The sequence below is a fragment of the Mauremys reevesii genome, linkage group 3, assembly GCF_016161935.1.
Source record: "Mauremys reevesii isolate NIE-2019 linkage group 3, ASM1616193v1, whole genome shotgun sequence".
Taxonomy (NCBI): Eukaryota; Metazoa; Chordata; order Testudines; family Geoemydidae; genus Mauremys; species Mauremys reevesii.
In genome coordinates this window covers 14146105-14161265 of record NC_052625.1, presented here as the reverse complement: position 1 = coordinate 14161265, position 15161 = coordinate 14146105, and the positions used below count along the sequence as shown (strand labels likewise).

General features: G+C 38.4%; 1 protein-coding gene across 4 annotated transcripts in view; it reads left to right on the top strand.

The window, feature by feature from the left end:
* The window catches only part of KIF16B (kinesin family member 16B), a 202057-nt gene that overhangs the window by 128089 nt on the left and 58807 nt on the right, over positions 1-15161 (top strand). For all 4 annotated transcript variants that reach the window (XM_039530469.1, XM_039530468.1, XM_039530470.1 and 1 more), the window contains 3 exons: positions 4152-4310; positions 5154-5259; positions 6149-6199. In XM_039530469.1, coding sequence (XP_039386403.1) covers positions 4152-4310; positions 5154-5259; positions 6149-6199 — 316 coding nt within the window. The remainder of the gene's footprint in view (positions 1-4151; positions 4311-5153; positions 5260-6148; positions 6200-15161) is intronic.

Genomic DNA, 15161 nt, shown 5'->3' with positions numbered 1-15161 from the left:
GTTGCAGTAACACACATATAGCAATACTTCATAACTTCCCATACAGGGATATTAATGTTCAGCAGATCAGGATTTTTAAAATGATACCTCATAAGGTATACTTTGTACAAAACATAATAATTTCACAGAGGTGAATATGGAGGTTCCAGGGTGCTACTTTGAGGTACAGAGTGTCACAATGATGCCATCAATAGACTTACTAATATTCTGTCTTCATCTGTTGGCTGGAACTATACCCCAGCACTTAGATGAAGTATGGAAGAGGTCAAACATAGGGAATTCAGCTAAGGAAATTTTTGCCTTTCAAAAAGTGAGAAATGTTTCACAGTACCTAGGGCCTGAATTAAATCCCATTAAAGTCAATGCATCAGGCCCATACTGTGTGGAAGAAGGGCACTACTGCATTTAAAAAAACACCCATAATTATTGTCTGGAGATAAAAGGAAAGCTTTAGAACATGGCTTTAAAATGGCTGTTTCTTGAGAGAGTCTTGAAAATCTGATTTTTTTGAAACCCAAATTAATTATCTGATCCTCCTTTCTCCCACACTTTACACTGCTACTTTCTTAGAAAATAATTCATATGGAATAGGTCAGATAAACATTTACCTGTAGCCAAACTGATTGGCTCTTCTCTATTGTTGTTTTCAAATCATTATTTAAAAGAATGAGTTCCTTTTCATCCTCTTCTCTGGAAGAAGTTACTTTGATACCAGTTTATGAAGGCTACCGTAGGTGCATATGTAATTTAGCAGGTTTGATATTGCTTTATAGTTTTTCTTCTAAGAACTAAATATTGATGTGTTTTTACATCCCCTAGCCATCTTTTGTACATGGGTAATTCAGTTGTTTTCTGAGCATTCTGTAGCTACTTACATTCTACTTGGTTTAGTAACACTGATGTTTTATTATTCAATTAAGCCACCTGACGGTGTGTGTCAATATATACATACAGATAAAGATGGAAGTCAGCTAAGCTCAGGTTTATGAAGCATATATAGTTGCCTACAGCTTTTATATTTCTGCCTAGAATTCTGATTTTGTAAATGATTCTCAAATGTACTGAATATTTATTAGACTATTTATGTCAAGTTGAGGCCCAAATTGCTCAGATTCTCTAAACAGGCTAATTAATGTAAACAGTTTTGCCTCATAACTGGAGGTGGTTGCTATAGTTAAATGTCTAATAATCTGTCTGGGATAGAGGTAATGTCCTTCTGGTTGCTTGGCAGTTACAGAGCATACTAAAAGCAATAACTTTACAACAAGAAATAATTTTAACAGTTCCCAAAATTGTGTAAGATACATTACAGAAGAAATTGTGCAAGATACATTACAGAAGAAATGGTCCCTACCTTGGGGATAGTAAGAATAGTTGTATATATTAAGTATTTAACTTGACTACTATAACATCTGTAGTTAGCTACAAATAAGAGTTGCAGAAAAAATAGAAAGACATGGTTCTTGTCCTGAAGACCTTGCAAGTGAGGGAAATAAATCATAGGAAAGGGATTGGTTGAAGAAGGAAAACAAGATAAGTTTCAAGATCACATGGTTAACCAAGGAGAGATTTAGGACCACAGATTCCCTTAAATCACTTGTGTAGTTTTTGAAACTCTCTCCATTAGTTTAGTAATATGAAGGTTTTGATGATTCAGTGAAGATACTGGTCCTGATTCACTTTGCACTATCACCACTTTAAACCACGTTGACAATGTAAAGGGGTCGTTTTACTCCTCCTCCTTCTCTAAGACTATTTAACACAGAGGTGGTGGTATAAAGTGGTCTGAGTAAAAATATCATGCCCACTGAGTTGATTGGGGTACATGCAGTACAGTGATGAACCATATATGTGCCTAGATACATAAATACTGTTTTTGACTTCTCTTGAGCTTCATGGAGTAAGACAATCTTACTTAGTTTAATCTTAAGGTTCTAAATTCTTCAGGACACTCATGTTGTACTTTGTTTGTGGTTTTCAGAGAACAGCACATAGTAAAATGGATTCCCATTCCTGAATGGAGGTGTTGGACCGTAATGCATAATAAATTATACACATACATGCGCAACACACAATGTTTTTGTTTTTTATTGTTTAGTAGATATTGTCATTTGTTTGTTTTTCAGCAGCTTCAAATGCTGTCTAAATCCCAACCAGCAATAAAATGTCTTGCATTGTCTATTTTATGACATCTTGCTGCATATGATCTCTGTGATGTTGTTTCATCAGGCTATCAGGAGATGAAAGGAGAGGCTCAAATCTATATTAGCTAGACAAAACTGTTTAGTCCAGTTTTCAGTTAAAGTAGTCTAGGAATAAGTGATCACTTTGCAGTGAGCTGTCAGTCTTTTGAAGTTGGATACATGTTATTTTTCTCAAGTTCTCATATCTTATTACTAAATTAATTCTAATTCCAAATTCTGTCACCTATTTGTAAATATATATTTCGGGAAAATAAAGATGGCCAAACAATAGTTACAGCAAGTGAACTTGTGCTAGGGTTAAAATACATACAAAATTGTGTCTCAGTTGGTACAGTATTGTCATTTACCCCTAATGCAGTAGAGAGAACACATCACCCTAATGCCTGCTTTATTTTTGAGTTAGTGGATCTAGAAAGATTAATACAGCCAGAGTATCACAGATTTTTCCCCACACTGAATAGGTTTGTTATCTTCTGGTCAAAAGGAACTGGTGGCTTCTGGTCATGGTGCTAGAGGTATACTTCTGTTTAAAAGTTAAATAGAAATTCATTTGTCACGGCCCCAATCCACTACGTTCCTTCCCCATTTTTATTTTTCTGTTCTGAACTCAGAGTGTATAGAGCACTGGTGAGCAACCTGTAGCCTGAAGGCTGCATGCGGCCTATCAGGATAATCTGATTGCGGGCTGCGAGACATTTTGCTGCCATTGACCATCTTCAGGCATGGCCCCCCGCAGCTCCCAGTGGCCACAGTTTGCCATTCCTGGTCAGTGGCCACAGGTTGCCCACCACGGGTGTAGAGCAAACTCAATACTGTACATTTGAGGATATATGACTGAAAACTGTGAACCTATAAAATAATGTATATCTGCAAAGATCAGAATTTGTATAATTTCCCTTTCATTCACAGTGATTGATCTTTTTCATGTTTGTGTTTTTTATTTTTAAATTACAGGTTGTTAAAAAGAAGAGCTACCTTAGACAAAAGTTATACAATAAGCAGGGAAGGCTACACAAACCAATCCATGGGAATATACAAGCTAATTTAGTCTAAACTACAATACATCTGAAAGATGCAGATTACTTAGCTGAATTAAAATGTATTGTACGAAAACAATAAATATGCTAGGAAGTGTTTTTATTTGTGATACTTGAGGCCTAAAGTATTTTCAGAGAAAAATACTCAACCAGAATGTGAGTGACTTCTTATGTGCATAAATCAGCTTTTGTGACATATGAAATATATTTGAGAATGTGAGGAAACTTGTGTTTGGGAAAAATGATCTATTAGTCATTCAAAATAAATTCTAGCTCTGCATGGTGTTTTTAAAATGGTCCATTTTCAGATTACAAGATACCTGAACAAATAATGGGATTTACATACATTATTATGCAATTTTAGGGTGTTTTTGTGAATAGACTCTGTGTCATGTTGTTAGATTTTCTTCATTTCTGACTCTAGTATTGTCTTTTGAGTTCAACCAATTTTTCCAGACTAGCAGCAAAATAATTGAAATCATTGATGGAGTTCTAAAATGAGGTAAGGTTTTTCAAGTGGTTCTAATAGGCCAAGTCTTATGAATCAATCTAACTTTAATGAGCTAGCTGAGACATTAGTTGCATTGAAAGTTACAGATGTTGATTTATTGAGCTAAAATGCTTCTATTCTAGTCTAGTTTTCAAATGATAAGTGTATACTTCCCTATCTAAATATGCATTAATAAAAGAACATTTATTAGTATTTCTATGACTACAGACATAAAGACCATAGGGGGGTAAGATCCTGATTTTAATTATACCACCACCTAATTATCTCCAGTCTTATTTGTATGCAAATATTCTTGGGAATCAGTGTGTTGTAAGTAGGGAACTTAAAACACTGCAGATGGACATATTTCTTATTTTGAACAACATAGATTTTGAAATATATTTTAAAATCTACTTATAGACTGGACCAGGAAATTCAACAGCTGAAGCAGAAGATATATGAAGGTGATGGTGTACAAAAAGGGTATCATGGAACAGTAGAGGAGAGACTCTCTCTCACCAATTCCCCTACCAGCCCTACAAAGTCACAGTCCCATTTTATTCCACTGGTTGATGACAGGTACATATACTGATTTTATTCAGACTTAATATGATTTTAAACAGTAGTGTTAAAGTATCACTGAAACATTCCAAACTCTGCATAAGTGTTTTCAAGATTTGATCTTTATTTAGTAAATTATCAAAATGGTACTTTAATTGCAATCTAGATAGAAACATGCTCTGCCTTGCCCACTTTGAAATGTTTTTTATGATCAGTAGGCTTCTCTGAGATATATGCTGTATTAGAATAGAACCTGAAGAAACTTTAGGCTTATATTTATTTTAAATTGTTCCTAAATTTAATTGTTTAGATTTGCTTAAATGTCTGCTTGACTTACACCTTTGCATACTAAGAGTGACAAATAAAATTATATTAAGGGAAGCAGAATAGCAAAACATTAAACAAATTAATTCCATTATTTTCTCTTTCGTTTCATTTTACACTTACGCACATAATAATTAGTATAGACTTTTGAAACTTTCACTGTGTCTGTAGGCCAAAATATTGTTAGTCTGCTTATTTATAGTGTGTGTGTTGGCAAAGTCATGAAAGGGAACTGTTAGGTTAAAAAAATGTAAAATACAAAGGCAACATGTAAATGGAGAGAAACATTTATTAGATACTTAACCAAGGGTCCACTAATTGCCAGTTATTAATTCTTTGGCCTTTTTAAGTTAAAGAAAAACTGGTGAAAAAAATCATAACTTTTTGGGGGGCCAGTAAGTCTGTCCACAATGTTCTTATATTTAAAATATATACAATGCTTAAGATGAATAAACTATTCAAAGAACACTTTAAAATACCTGTATTGATTGTCTTAAGAATAATTTTTTTATTGTATGTCTGTTCATTTTTTAAAAGAATAAATGCATTAATTGAAGAAGAAGTGGAAAGGCGTCTTCAGAATATTCACCACACATCTGAAAATAACAGTATGGGCCTGTCTCAGTCTACAGAAATTTTAAAGGTGAGCAGAGTCTGCTATGAAACATCACTTTTAAAGATACCTTCAGAATCATTGGTTTAATTCCTTTATTCACACTCCTCATGTTTTCTCTGTATTAATGTAAGTTTAGTTTATCAAATAATATAAAAAGAGTGGCTGTATTTTATTTGTGAAGAGCAGAACAAACACGTTTCAAATTATTTTTAAGGAATTTAGTTTTATATGCTGACATTAAGTCGTCTAAGGGTTGAAATACTTTGGTTTCAAACAGCAGTAGATCAAGGCATACTATAGAACTTGTAAATAGCAGCAGGCTGTACATAGCTACTTAATGCGCAGCATGCTAGTGCATCGTAGAGTCTTTTTTACACACACACACACACACACACACACACACACATATCGAAGTCAATGGGCGTTTTGCCATTGACTTCAATGGGGCTGGGATTTCACCCAATATTTCCATGTTGTCCTGCATTGTGGTGGTTTTCAGTGAACTGCATCTTAATCTAAGTTTCTTCTCAGATATGTAGCACTCAATGAAGATATTCTCTAAATGGCACCAAAGCCTTTAACTTTTCCAAATTAATATGAAGAGTTTTTTACTCCCTCTGCCTTTTATTATGCTTCTGTTGATGAAAACAAAGTTCCATCAAAATGAATACTGAATATTTTTAATAATACATGCTTAAAAATGAACACGCTATTCTTGTTAAAATTCCCTTTTTCCTAATTGGAAAACGGAATAGTTTAATTCAGCTGTAAGGCAGTATCTTAGCAAACACCAGTAGAAGATGATGCATATTTTTGACAGTTAAGCTGATTACTTTAGGTCTGTGTTGCTATAAATAGTTCAACTTTTATAACAAGGAAACTTTTTTTTAATCACATATACCTTTTTGGTTCTTAGGATAATGAAATGCTTCATAATGGTACTGTTCAACGCAAGTTGAAGTATGAGGTAGGTTATAATTCGTCAGAATGAAATGGTTGTCTTTAATTACTGAGCATGCCATAATTTAAGTTCTTAATGTTTAGCTGCATAATTAGAATTTCAAATTTACAGTAAGATTAATAGCTAATAGAGAAGTCAAGCTATTTTTCAGGCAAAAAAAAAATGGAATCTTGCATGTTGGGTACAGTTCTTGCTTTATTTAAATAGCATATTTTTGTGGTGAAGGATTTTTTTTTTCATAATTCTTTATTTGGAACAGTATCCCTTTCCTAGATCTATAGGACAAAAACAATTTAAGATCAGGAACAAAATTATTATTTCTAATCAAAGTACGCTCTAACATGTCTGATTCCCAATTGTCTCACTACTGTCAGAGCTTTCAGAATACTAGCAGTACTACAGTGCAAATATTTGTGAACATGTCCTGGAGGTTTAATGTTAAACAATCTGAAAGTATTTTACCACTAAGTGTTGTAGGACTATAATGTTTTATTTGGCAATATCACATTTTTCCCCCTAGTTCTTTCCTCATTTTTCTTATCCTGGTTAAAATCTTGACATTTGTTAAAAGCATATAGAAAATTTGTTATCCTATGAACATTCTGATTCTTTTGGGGAAACCAAAAGCAGTACTAGACAACGTGAAATGGATACTGTACACATACAAATGATGGGTATGGGGTAAAGACATAAAGATTGTTCCTGAATCAGACCTCAATCAGTCTATTTGGATTTGGTTTCACAGTTTTTGATTACTTGTAAATGAATGCACAAACCTAATTAAAATTAAACCTGAATTCAAGACATTTTCAAAGCAGAATGTGCTTCCATTTCCCTATTTTGACTTTTTAAACAGAAAAGATGACCTTGGCAGCTACATTACAGCCTCCCTTATGACTTTAAAAATGATGATATTGGCTCTAACTTGGCTGGAGAAGATACAACCATAGCAGACCTCAAAAGACACCCCAAATGTCCAGAGATGTGGAGCTTATTTTCTATTCCTGAACAAATCTGTTACCTCTCTCCATTACAAAAGGGAGTTGGGAATGAAAAGAACCAGTCGGAACTGCATTGCTTTGATTGCCTATATGATACTGAATGTGAACTGAATCACCCTAGAAATACTAACATTTTTAATGGGGAGAAAATTCATTATAAAAACGTTACATTCACTTCTCCACATAATCATGATATGGGCAAAGTGGAGCATTTGCAATATAAAATGATGAATCTCAATAATCCTGAATATTCAAAAATTACTTCTCAGGATGGGGACACCACAAGGACTGAATTTGATTGTTCCCATTCACAACATCTCTCTAGCTCAGAACCTTTAGACTGTGGGAATGAGCAGGTTAGCGTTAGCAGCACATCTTGCTTAATTCTCTCTCAGTCCAGTATACTTTCTGAAATAGCCCCCAAAGAGAACAATCCATGTAACACAGTGTATCGCGCAATTCCAGACCAATTTCCTATTTCTCAGCAGCCAGTTGAGGAAGACCTGGATATTAGCAAAATAATCTCCCCAAAATCAGAAGCGTCATGTTCAGATGTGAGAACAGAACAGAGCTATGGCTTGGGCTATCTTTTCAGCAAGCTCTCTTGTCTTTACAAAGACACTAGTAGTAGTTTGCTCAATAGTGCCCAAATTATTAAACAAATAAAGGAGCTGGGCAATCTGTGTGATAGAAGTGAGAGATGTGCACAAGTGGTATCATTGCTGAAAAATTTGCCATTTGTAAAAATATTACATGTAAATGTGCCTTTCAAATCGGATATGAAGAAGGCTACGCCTCACTCCATTAATGAGGACAAAGTGCATATTGATAGCAGCATTCAGTCAGAACACAATATTCTTTGTTGGCAGGAGGTTCAGTGTGTATCCTCAAAAATCTCAAGCATGCATGCACAAGATTCTTCTGAAGGATCTATGTACTGGTATAGAAATGAAGAAATGAAAAAGAGTTTAGTGTTAAAGCAAAAACTTGTGCATTTTCCAGATGAGCTACTGAAACTTCAAGTCTGTTCTCTTGAAAGACTACTGGAGTATGTGATCTGTGCCTTACCACAAGTTTGTGCCAGGATGGATCAATTAAAAGGTGTATACTGGCTTGCTGTTGGCAATTGCAAGAAACCTGATCCAGAGCCGGCTTGTTTGCTTTTGTTCAGCTCCATTTTGTATGCTGTTGTTTCATCAGTCAACCAAGAAGACAGCTGTCAGGATTCCTTGGCAATTTTTCACGTTCTTCCAATCACCATGATAAGAGAAATTGAAGTTGGTTTTGCTGGACAGAGTGTTAGACTTCTATGCTGTACTGAAGATAGTTTACTCACAATATTTACCTATAACAAAGACTTCACGCAGAGAATATGCCATGATATACTGAGTATTTTGATTACGACATCAGATGATGATGCTTGTTTAAATCACCAGCTGTTGAAAGGTGATTTGTTACAGCTGTCACTTCGCTGGACATCAGAAGTCACTGACTTAGATTTTGCAAGTGGAGTACGGTTGTCCTGCAAATTCCGGAATGCCTTAGCTGACTTGGTGTACTTAGTTCATGAAAACATGGAAACTAATAAACCCCCTTTAGGAGATGTTCATGTATTGCTCTATACCACAGTGAAGATAGAAGACCATTTTAAACAAATGACCTACAGATCACTAGTTCTTACAACTACTCATATAGGACTCATGAAGGAAGATAGGGTTTTCTATCCTGTTCCTAGTTTTTTGTACACTTTACCTCAGCGGTCCCAGTTTGACAAAATTCAGTTATACTGTTTGAATGAACTTCGATGTGTGGTTGTCCTAGACAAAGAGAATTTAACAAGAATTCAACTTGTTTTTTCTAAAATGAGCAAGGTTGGATCTGATTCAGGGATTGGTTTTTCTAAACCCCATACAAAAGAAACAAATACTCAGCTGACACTTATTCCATCTTTTCTTCAAGACAATTTAAATGTTCCATTGGAAATCTGGAAAATAACGTTCAGTTCATATGAAGAAGCCATTTGGCTAATTATGTATTTGACTAGGCATAGAAATCCAGATACATCTTAGATACAACAAAAGTAGACAGGCTAATGGATATTGATATACTTTTTATCACTGCTGTTAGACAGTAAGCAAAAGAGTAAATTTAGGACCTTTCTTTGAGTCTTGTAGAGAATACCACAGGGTACATACTAAGGCTGTCAAGCGATTAATTTTTTTAATTGTGATTGAAAAAAATCACGATTAATCGCATGATTAAAAAAATCGCCAAAGCATGAAGGGGCATACAAGTGTTTAGTATATCTGGCACATAAATACCTTGCAATGCCAGCTACAAAAGTGCCATGCGAATGCCTGTTCTCACTTTCAGGTGACATTGTAAATAAAAAGGAAGCAGCAGATCTCCCGTAAATGTAAACAAATTTGTATGTCTTAGCAATTGGCTGAACAAGAAGTAGAACTGAGTGGACTTGTAGGCTCTAAAGTTTTACATTGTTTTGGTTTTTGAGTGCAGTTATATAACCAAAAAAATCTACATTTGTAAATTACACTTTCGTGATAAAAAGATTGCACTACGGTACTTGTATGAGGTGAATTGAAAAATACTATTTCTTTATCATTTTTACAGTGCAAATATTTGTAATAAAAATAATATAAAGTGAGCACTGTATACTTTGTATTCCTGTGTTGTAATAGAAATCCATATATTTTCTACATTTTCAAAACATCCAAAATATTTAATAAATTTCAATTGGTATTCTACTGTTTAACAGTGTGATTAATCATGATTAATTTTTTTGAGATAATTGCATGAGTTACCTGCGATTAATTGACAGCCCTAATATGTACCCATCTTCTCTTCATCCCATATTAGTTTCTTTTTTGCTTTGTATGGGTCTGTGTAGTATTTTGAGCACACAGCTTCCTGAAAAGCCAAACAAATTTACTCTGCTCTTACTAGTACTATATTCATCCTTCTCTTCTGTGCTGCCGATTTTTACCCCTGCCATCTTTTAACCTAGCTTCACCAGAAAGCTCCAGTTAGTGTCTTCCTCACTCTTGCCATCTGAATGGCGCCCTCCTTCAGAGGACTCTTAACTATCTAAATGAGTATCTCTTGCCTCCTGATTCCAGAGATCTCATCCACTTAGTAGTGGTGATTGGTTGGATTCCAAGATTCATGTTTGTCGTATCTATTAGCTTTACTCTAGTATTGTACATGGGTTAGAGTGTATTCAACCCCATAGGATGTGTATTATCTCCTCATAACCCTATGGATGAGTGTGTGTGTGTGTGCGCGCGTGCACGCACATGTACACAGTTTCTAAAAATCATTGCGTTGGTAGTCTGGAGATTGCCTGCCAACCCTCTAAGGCTTTAATTTTTGGCTCGTTTCTTAAAGGGAGACAATTTAAATGTTAAAATCATTGGGTGCTAACATTCTGCTCATTAATTTTAATAACACTTGGCTTTTACGTCATAAAACTCCATCTTAAATACTGCAGAGCCTCTTCTAATGTTTTCTGCTTTTAAGGTGCAGAAGCTCCATAAATTCTTCTTTGACTAGATGCAGAAATGTATTCAAGTAAGTATGTGTGCACCGCATGTTCTGGAGCCAGAGACTTTTTCTTAGCAGTACCGGGGAGCGGGGTGGTAAGGGGAGTCATGCCTGTAGCTTGTCCCTTGGCTACATGAGGCAGCACCGCCCTGACCCCCCCCCCCCCAGTTCCTTCTGACTGGAGGATGAACATCCCTTACTGTTGACTTCAGTTCTTGCCTCCGGCATCCGGGGAGTCCGGTACCAATGAGAATGATGCCGGCATCGGCAGTGTCTGTGCTGTCGTCATACCTGGCTACAGTGGACCTACTCTGCCTTTCGGTCCTGTCTACACAGCTGGTCCAAGACTTCATGAGGCTAGCACCCGCAGTGGCATCCCAACTGGAGCATGTCACTGAACTCTTGGGCCCTTCAGCACCACACCAAAAAAGCACCCCTCCCCGGGGTTGGTAGGGACATGGTACCGGAGACAATAAAAGGTTCTTCAAAACCAGGCCCTTCCTTAGCACTGACGCAATTGACGCTGCAGATGGTTCCATGGAAGTTGTTGTTGCCCCCAACATCAAGGCAGTCTGGTACCAGTGATTGCACCAGGACCGACCATGCCTGCGACACCAAAATTTTTCCAGTGGTGTCAACTGCATCAGGAGCGATGATTCCAACCTCTTTCTGGATCCTGGATGAGTCGGCTCGCCTATTGGCTCCATCTGGAGTCGCTCCCCCCATGTCTCCGAGGCCCCCAGACTCTGTTTCAGAGTCAGGATCTTTGTCATCCTGCTCCCACTTCACCAGAGGAGGTCTGAAGGTTACCAGGAGATCAGTACAGCTGCAAGGGTTGGCATGTGCCCCGAGGCTGGGATGGAGGTCCCCATCCCAGCACCATGATGAATTTCAGGCATTTGTCACTGAGTGTTGCTTGGTGGCTAAAATATCTCTGCAATCTGCCCTTGATGTAGCAGACACTTTGGCCAGGTGATGGTCTCGGTGATTATTATGAGGAGGGCTTCCTGGCTCTAGAACTCTGGGATCATGCTGGATATCCAGCAAATGATTGACCTGCCTTTCAATGGCTGAACCTTGTGTTCGGACAAGGCCTAGATGGTCTGCGCCACCTCCCTTGGTGCCTGCTAAGTGCCCATTTTGACTTGTTGGTTCAGAGCACTGTTCCAGTTGTTCTTCCTCCCGTGCTGACCCCCCGTTCCTTTTGGGACAGACTGGCCCACTTTTACAATGCCTGGGTCTCAATAACCTCAGACCTTTGGGTCCGTAGACCCTGTCAAATCAGGTTCCTTTCCATGCCCCTCCCCCTTCCCTGTTCCTCTTCAGGGACCCCTCTCATGAGACATTGCTCTTTGAGCAGGACAGCTGTCTGCTAATGTTGGAAGCAGTGGAGGAGGTTCCACAAGAACAATGGGGTCCTGGGTTCTACTCCTGGTGTTTACTGATACCAAAATCCAAGGGCAGGATGAAGTTCATCCTCAACCTCTGTGGACTCAAATTAATCAAATATGTGAGGTTGCTCATGGTCACTCTATCAGTTGTTCTCCCCGCTTTGTCTCAGAATGGCTAATTCATCCCTCTGGACCTTCAAGACTCTTACTTTCATATGGCCATCTTACCAAGTCACAGGAAGTTTCTTTGCTTCGTGGTAAGAGACCACCACTTTAAGTATGTCGTTCTCTTATTTGGCTTCTCTTCTGCCTCCCTGAGTCTTCACCGAATGCATGGCAGTGGTTGTTGCGCACCGCAAGAGGGAAGGGAAGCCATATCTTCCCCTAGTTCGATGACTGGTTGCTGAACAGTGCTTCAGAGAGGAGGTTCTTGCCCACATTGACATCATGCTACATTTACTCGACCATTTGGGAGTCATTCTAAACACTGTGAAGTCGACTTTGGTTCCCACTAAACAAATAGAGTTCATTGGGGCCCTGTTAGATTCCATGAGGTCGAGAGCATTCCTTCTGACTGACTGCTTCCAGGCGATTCGACAGCTGTGTCTCAGTCTGCAATCATAGCCCTCCATGACAGCCTGTTGGGCCACATATCGGCTTGCACCCAGGTGGTCCAACTTTCCAGGTTGTATCTTTGCCTCTTCAGATGTGGCTCAGGATGGTTTACCGCCCTGCCCTGCATTCTCTGGACAGGTTGAGTCACCTTTCTCCATTAGCCCTGGAGCCCCTGCGCTTGTAACAGTCCCCACTCAATGTGTGCCATGGGGTCCCCTTTGTTTGGTCCTCTCCAGCCAAGTCAGTGGTTATCTAGCTACATCCCTTGGGGTTGAGGGTCACATCTGGACCTGTTGAGGGTGCAAAGCCTCTGGTCGAAACAGAAAACCTTGCTCCACATCAGTGTGCTGGAGTTTTGGGTCATCCACAATGCATGTCCTACCTTCTGGGACTGTATCAGGCATTCAGTGGTTCACATACTCACCAACAATGCAACTCCAATGTACTATGTGAACAGACAAAGAGGAGCCCACTCCAGATCACTTCGTCTTGAGGCGATAAACCTGTGGCAGTTAGGCATTGAAGACGACATCGCCCAATAGCTGTCCACTTACCAGGGATCTAGAACCACCTCGCAGATCATCTCAACAGGTTTTTCTCCCTGACCCACCAATGGTCTCTGAAGGTGGGTCCTTCAGATAGTTTTCGCAACATGAGGCATCCCCATGATCTATCTTGTCACAATGAGGGCAAACAGGAAGTGTCACCTATTCTGCTCTTTGGAGGAGCTCAGCCTGGGCGCCCTCTGACACTTTCTACTGCAGCTGGTAGTCAACTCTTTTGTACACATTCCCCCCTATCCTGATCATTCCTCAGGTCATCACCAAGCTCAAGGCAGATCAAGCCAGGCTCATCCTGATTGCCTCAGAGTGGCCAAAACAGTGCTTGATGTTGGACCTCCTCGCTCTGTCAGTTCAGCCTTCCATGACTCTTCCACGTGGTCGTCCATACATGCATTTAGGGAACCTTATGTGATCACTGCTTCTTCCAGAGCAGATGCTAATGTTGGAAGAGCAGTCCTACAATCCTTACTCAGGTAGACTCTGAGTTCTGCCTCCGGATGGGGTTACTGCTCACTAGTCATCTACTTGGAATACGTCTGCATCCACTCAAGGAAGAAGAAATGGTTACTTACTGTAACTGTGATTCTTCGAGATGTGCTGCAGATGTGTATTCCATGACCCACCCTTCATCTCCTCTGCATCAGAGTCTTCCCCTGAACTTTTAGTGCAAAGGAACTGAGGGGAGTCGGGGCAGCACTGCCTCATATAGCTAGGGGAGGGGCAACAGGCATGAAGCACAAGCACTGCCCCACAGGTACTGCTAGGCAAAAGTCTCTGGCTCCGGAGCACCCGGCATGCACACATTTACTTGGAATACCCGTCTGCATCACATCTTGCAGGACCACAGTTACACTATCAGGAACTACATTCATTTACTCATTCTACTGTCTGCCCACATGCTGTTTTTTCTATAGGAAAAGAATAAATTATAATCTTATAAAGTAAACAAAGGAATCTACATGATCCCTTAGTGAGCCAGTTGTTACTTAAACATGATTCGTCATAGGCACATACATTTCACAATGTTGTAAATCCTTAAAGCAAACTTATAGAAAACATACAGGTATAGCCTATAACTCGTTTATAGTACATTATATATTGTAATACTTAATAATAGTTTGGGGTGGGAGAAGTTGGACATGTCAAAACCCTGTAACATATCATCAGGATTTATTTAGTTCTTTTTAACAAAGTATGTCATGTGGTTGTATTTGAGTGATTTATAGTTTTAAAAGCAAGTCACAAAAAGTGAACTTTATGGGTGTTTTTGTAATTCTTATATTTCTAATTGCCAAACCGTAGTTTACGGCTTCCTTAAGATGAGAACTTGATACTTCTGTCCAGTATGCAGATATGCACTGACAGATATCTAATCGCACACATTCCTTTAGTAGTGCAGCCATTTTCATAAGGTCTAATAATGGTATGTCTGCCTATCATAAAGAAGGATTAAGCCCTAAGATAATTAGTATGTGATTTTTTTTTAATACATAGAAGGTCAATCAATATAAACATGGAGTTTTTAATAAAATATTTTGGAAAAATTATTTTTGGGAGTGGGGTGAGAAGCTAGAGTTATGGTTAGGAATAAATCATAAGTAAAGGACATAGTGACTCTTTTTGAAACTGAATCTTCTTTACTATTTTAAAACAAATTGTTCCATAATCAGGGTATGATCAGTTGCCTACATTTTTTATTGGTATGGCTGAGCCCTTTGAATGTAGTATTTTATCTGTTTTCCTTATTTCTGATGCTTTAAGAAGAACTTAAGTGCTAGATTCTCAGCTGTGGCCAACATAATCTTGGGGTGGGTGGGGGATAAGATAGCTGTAAGAT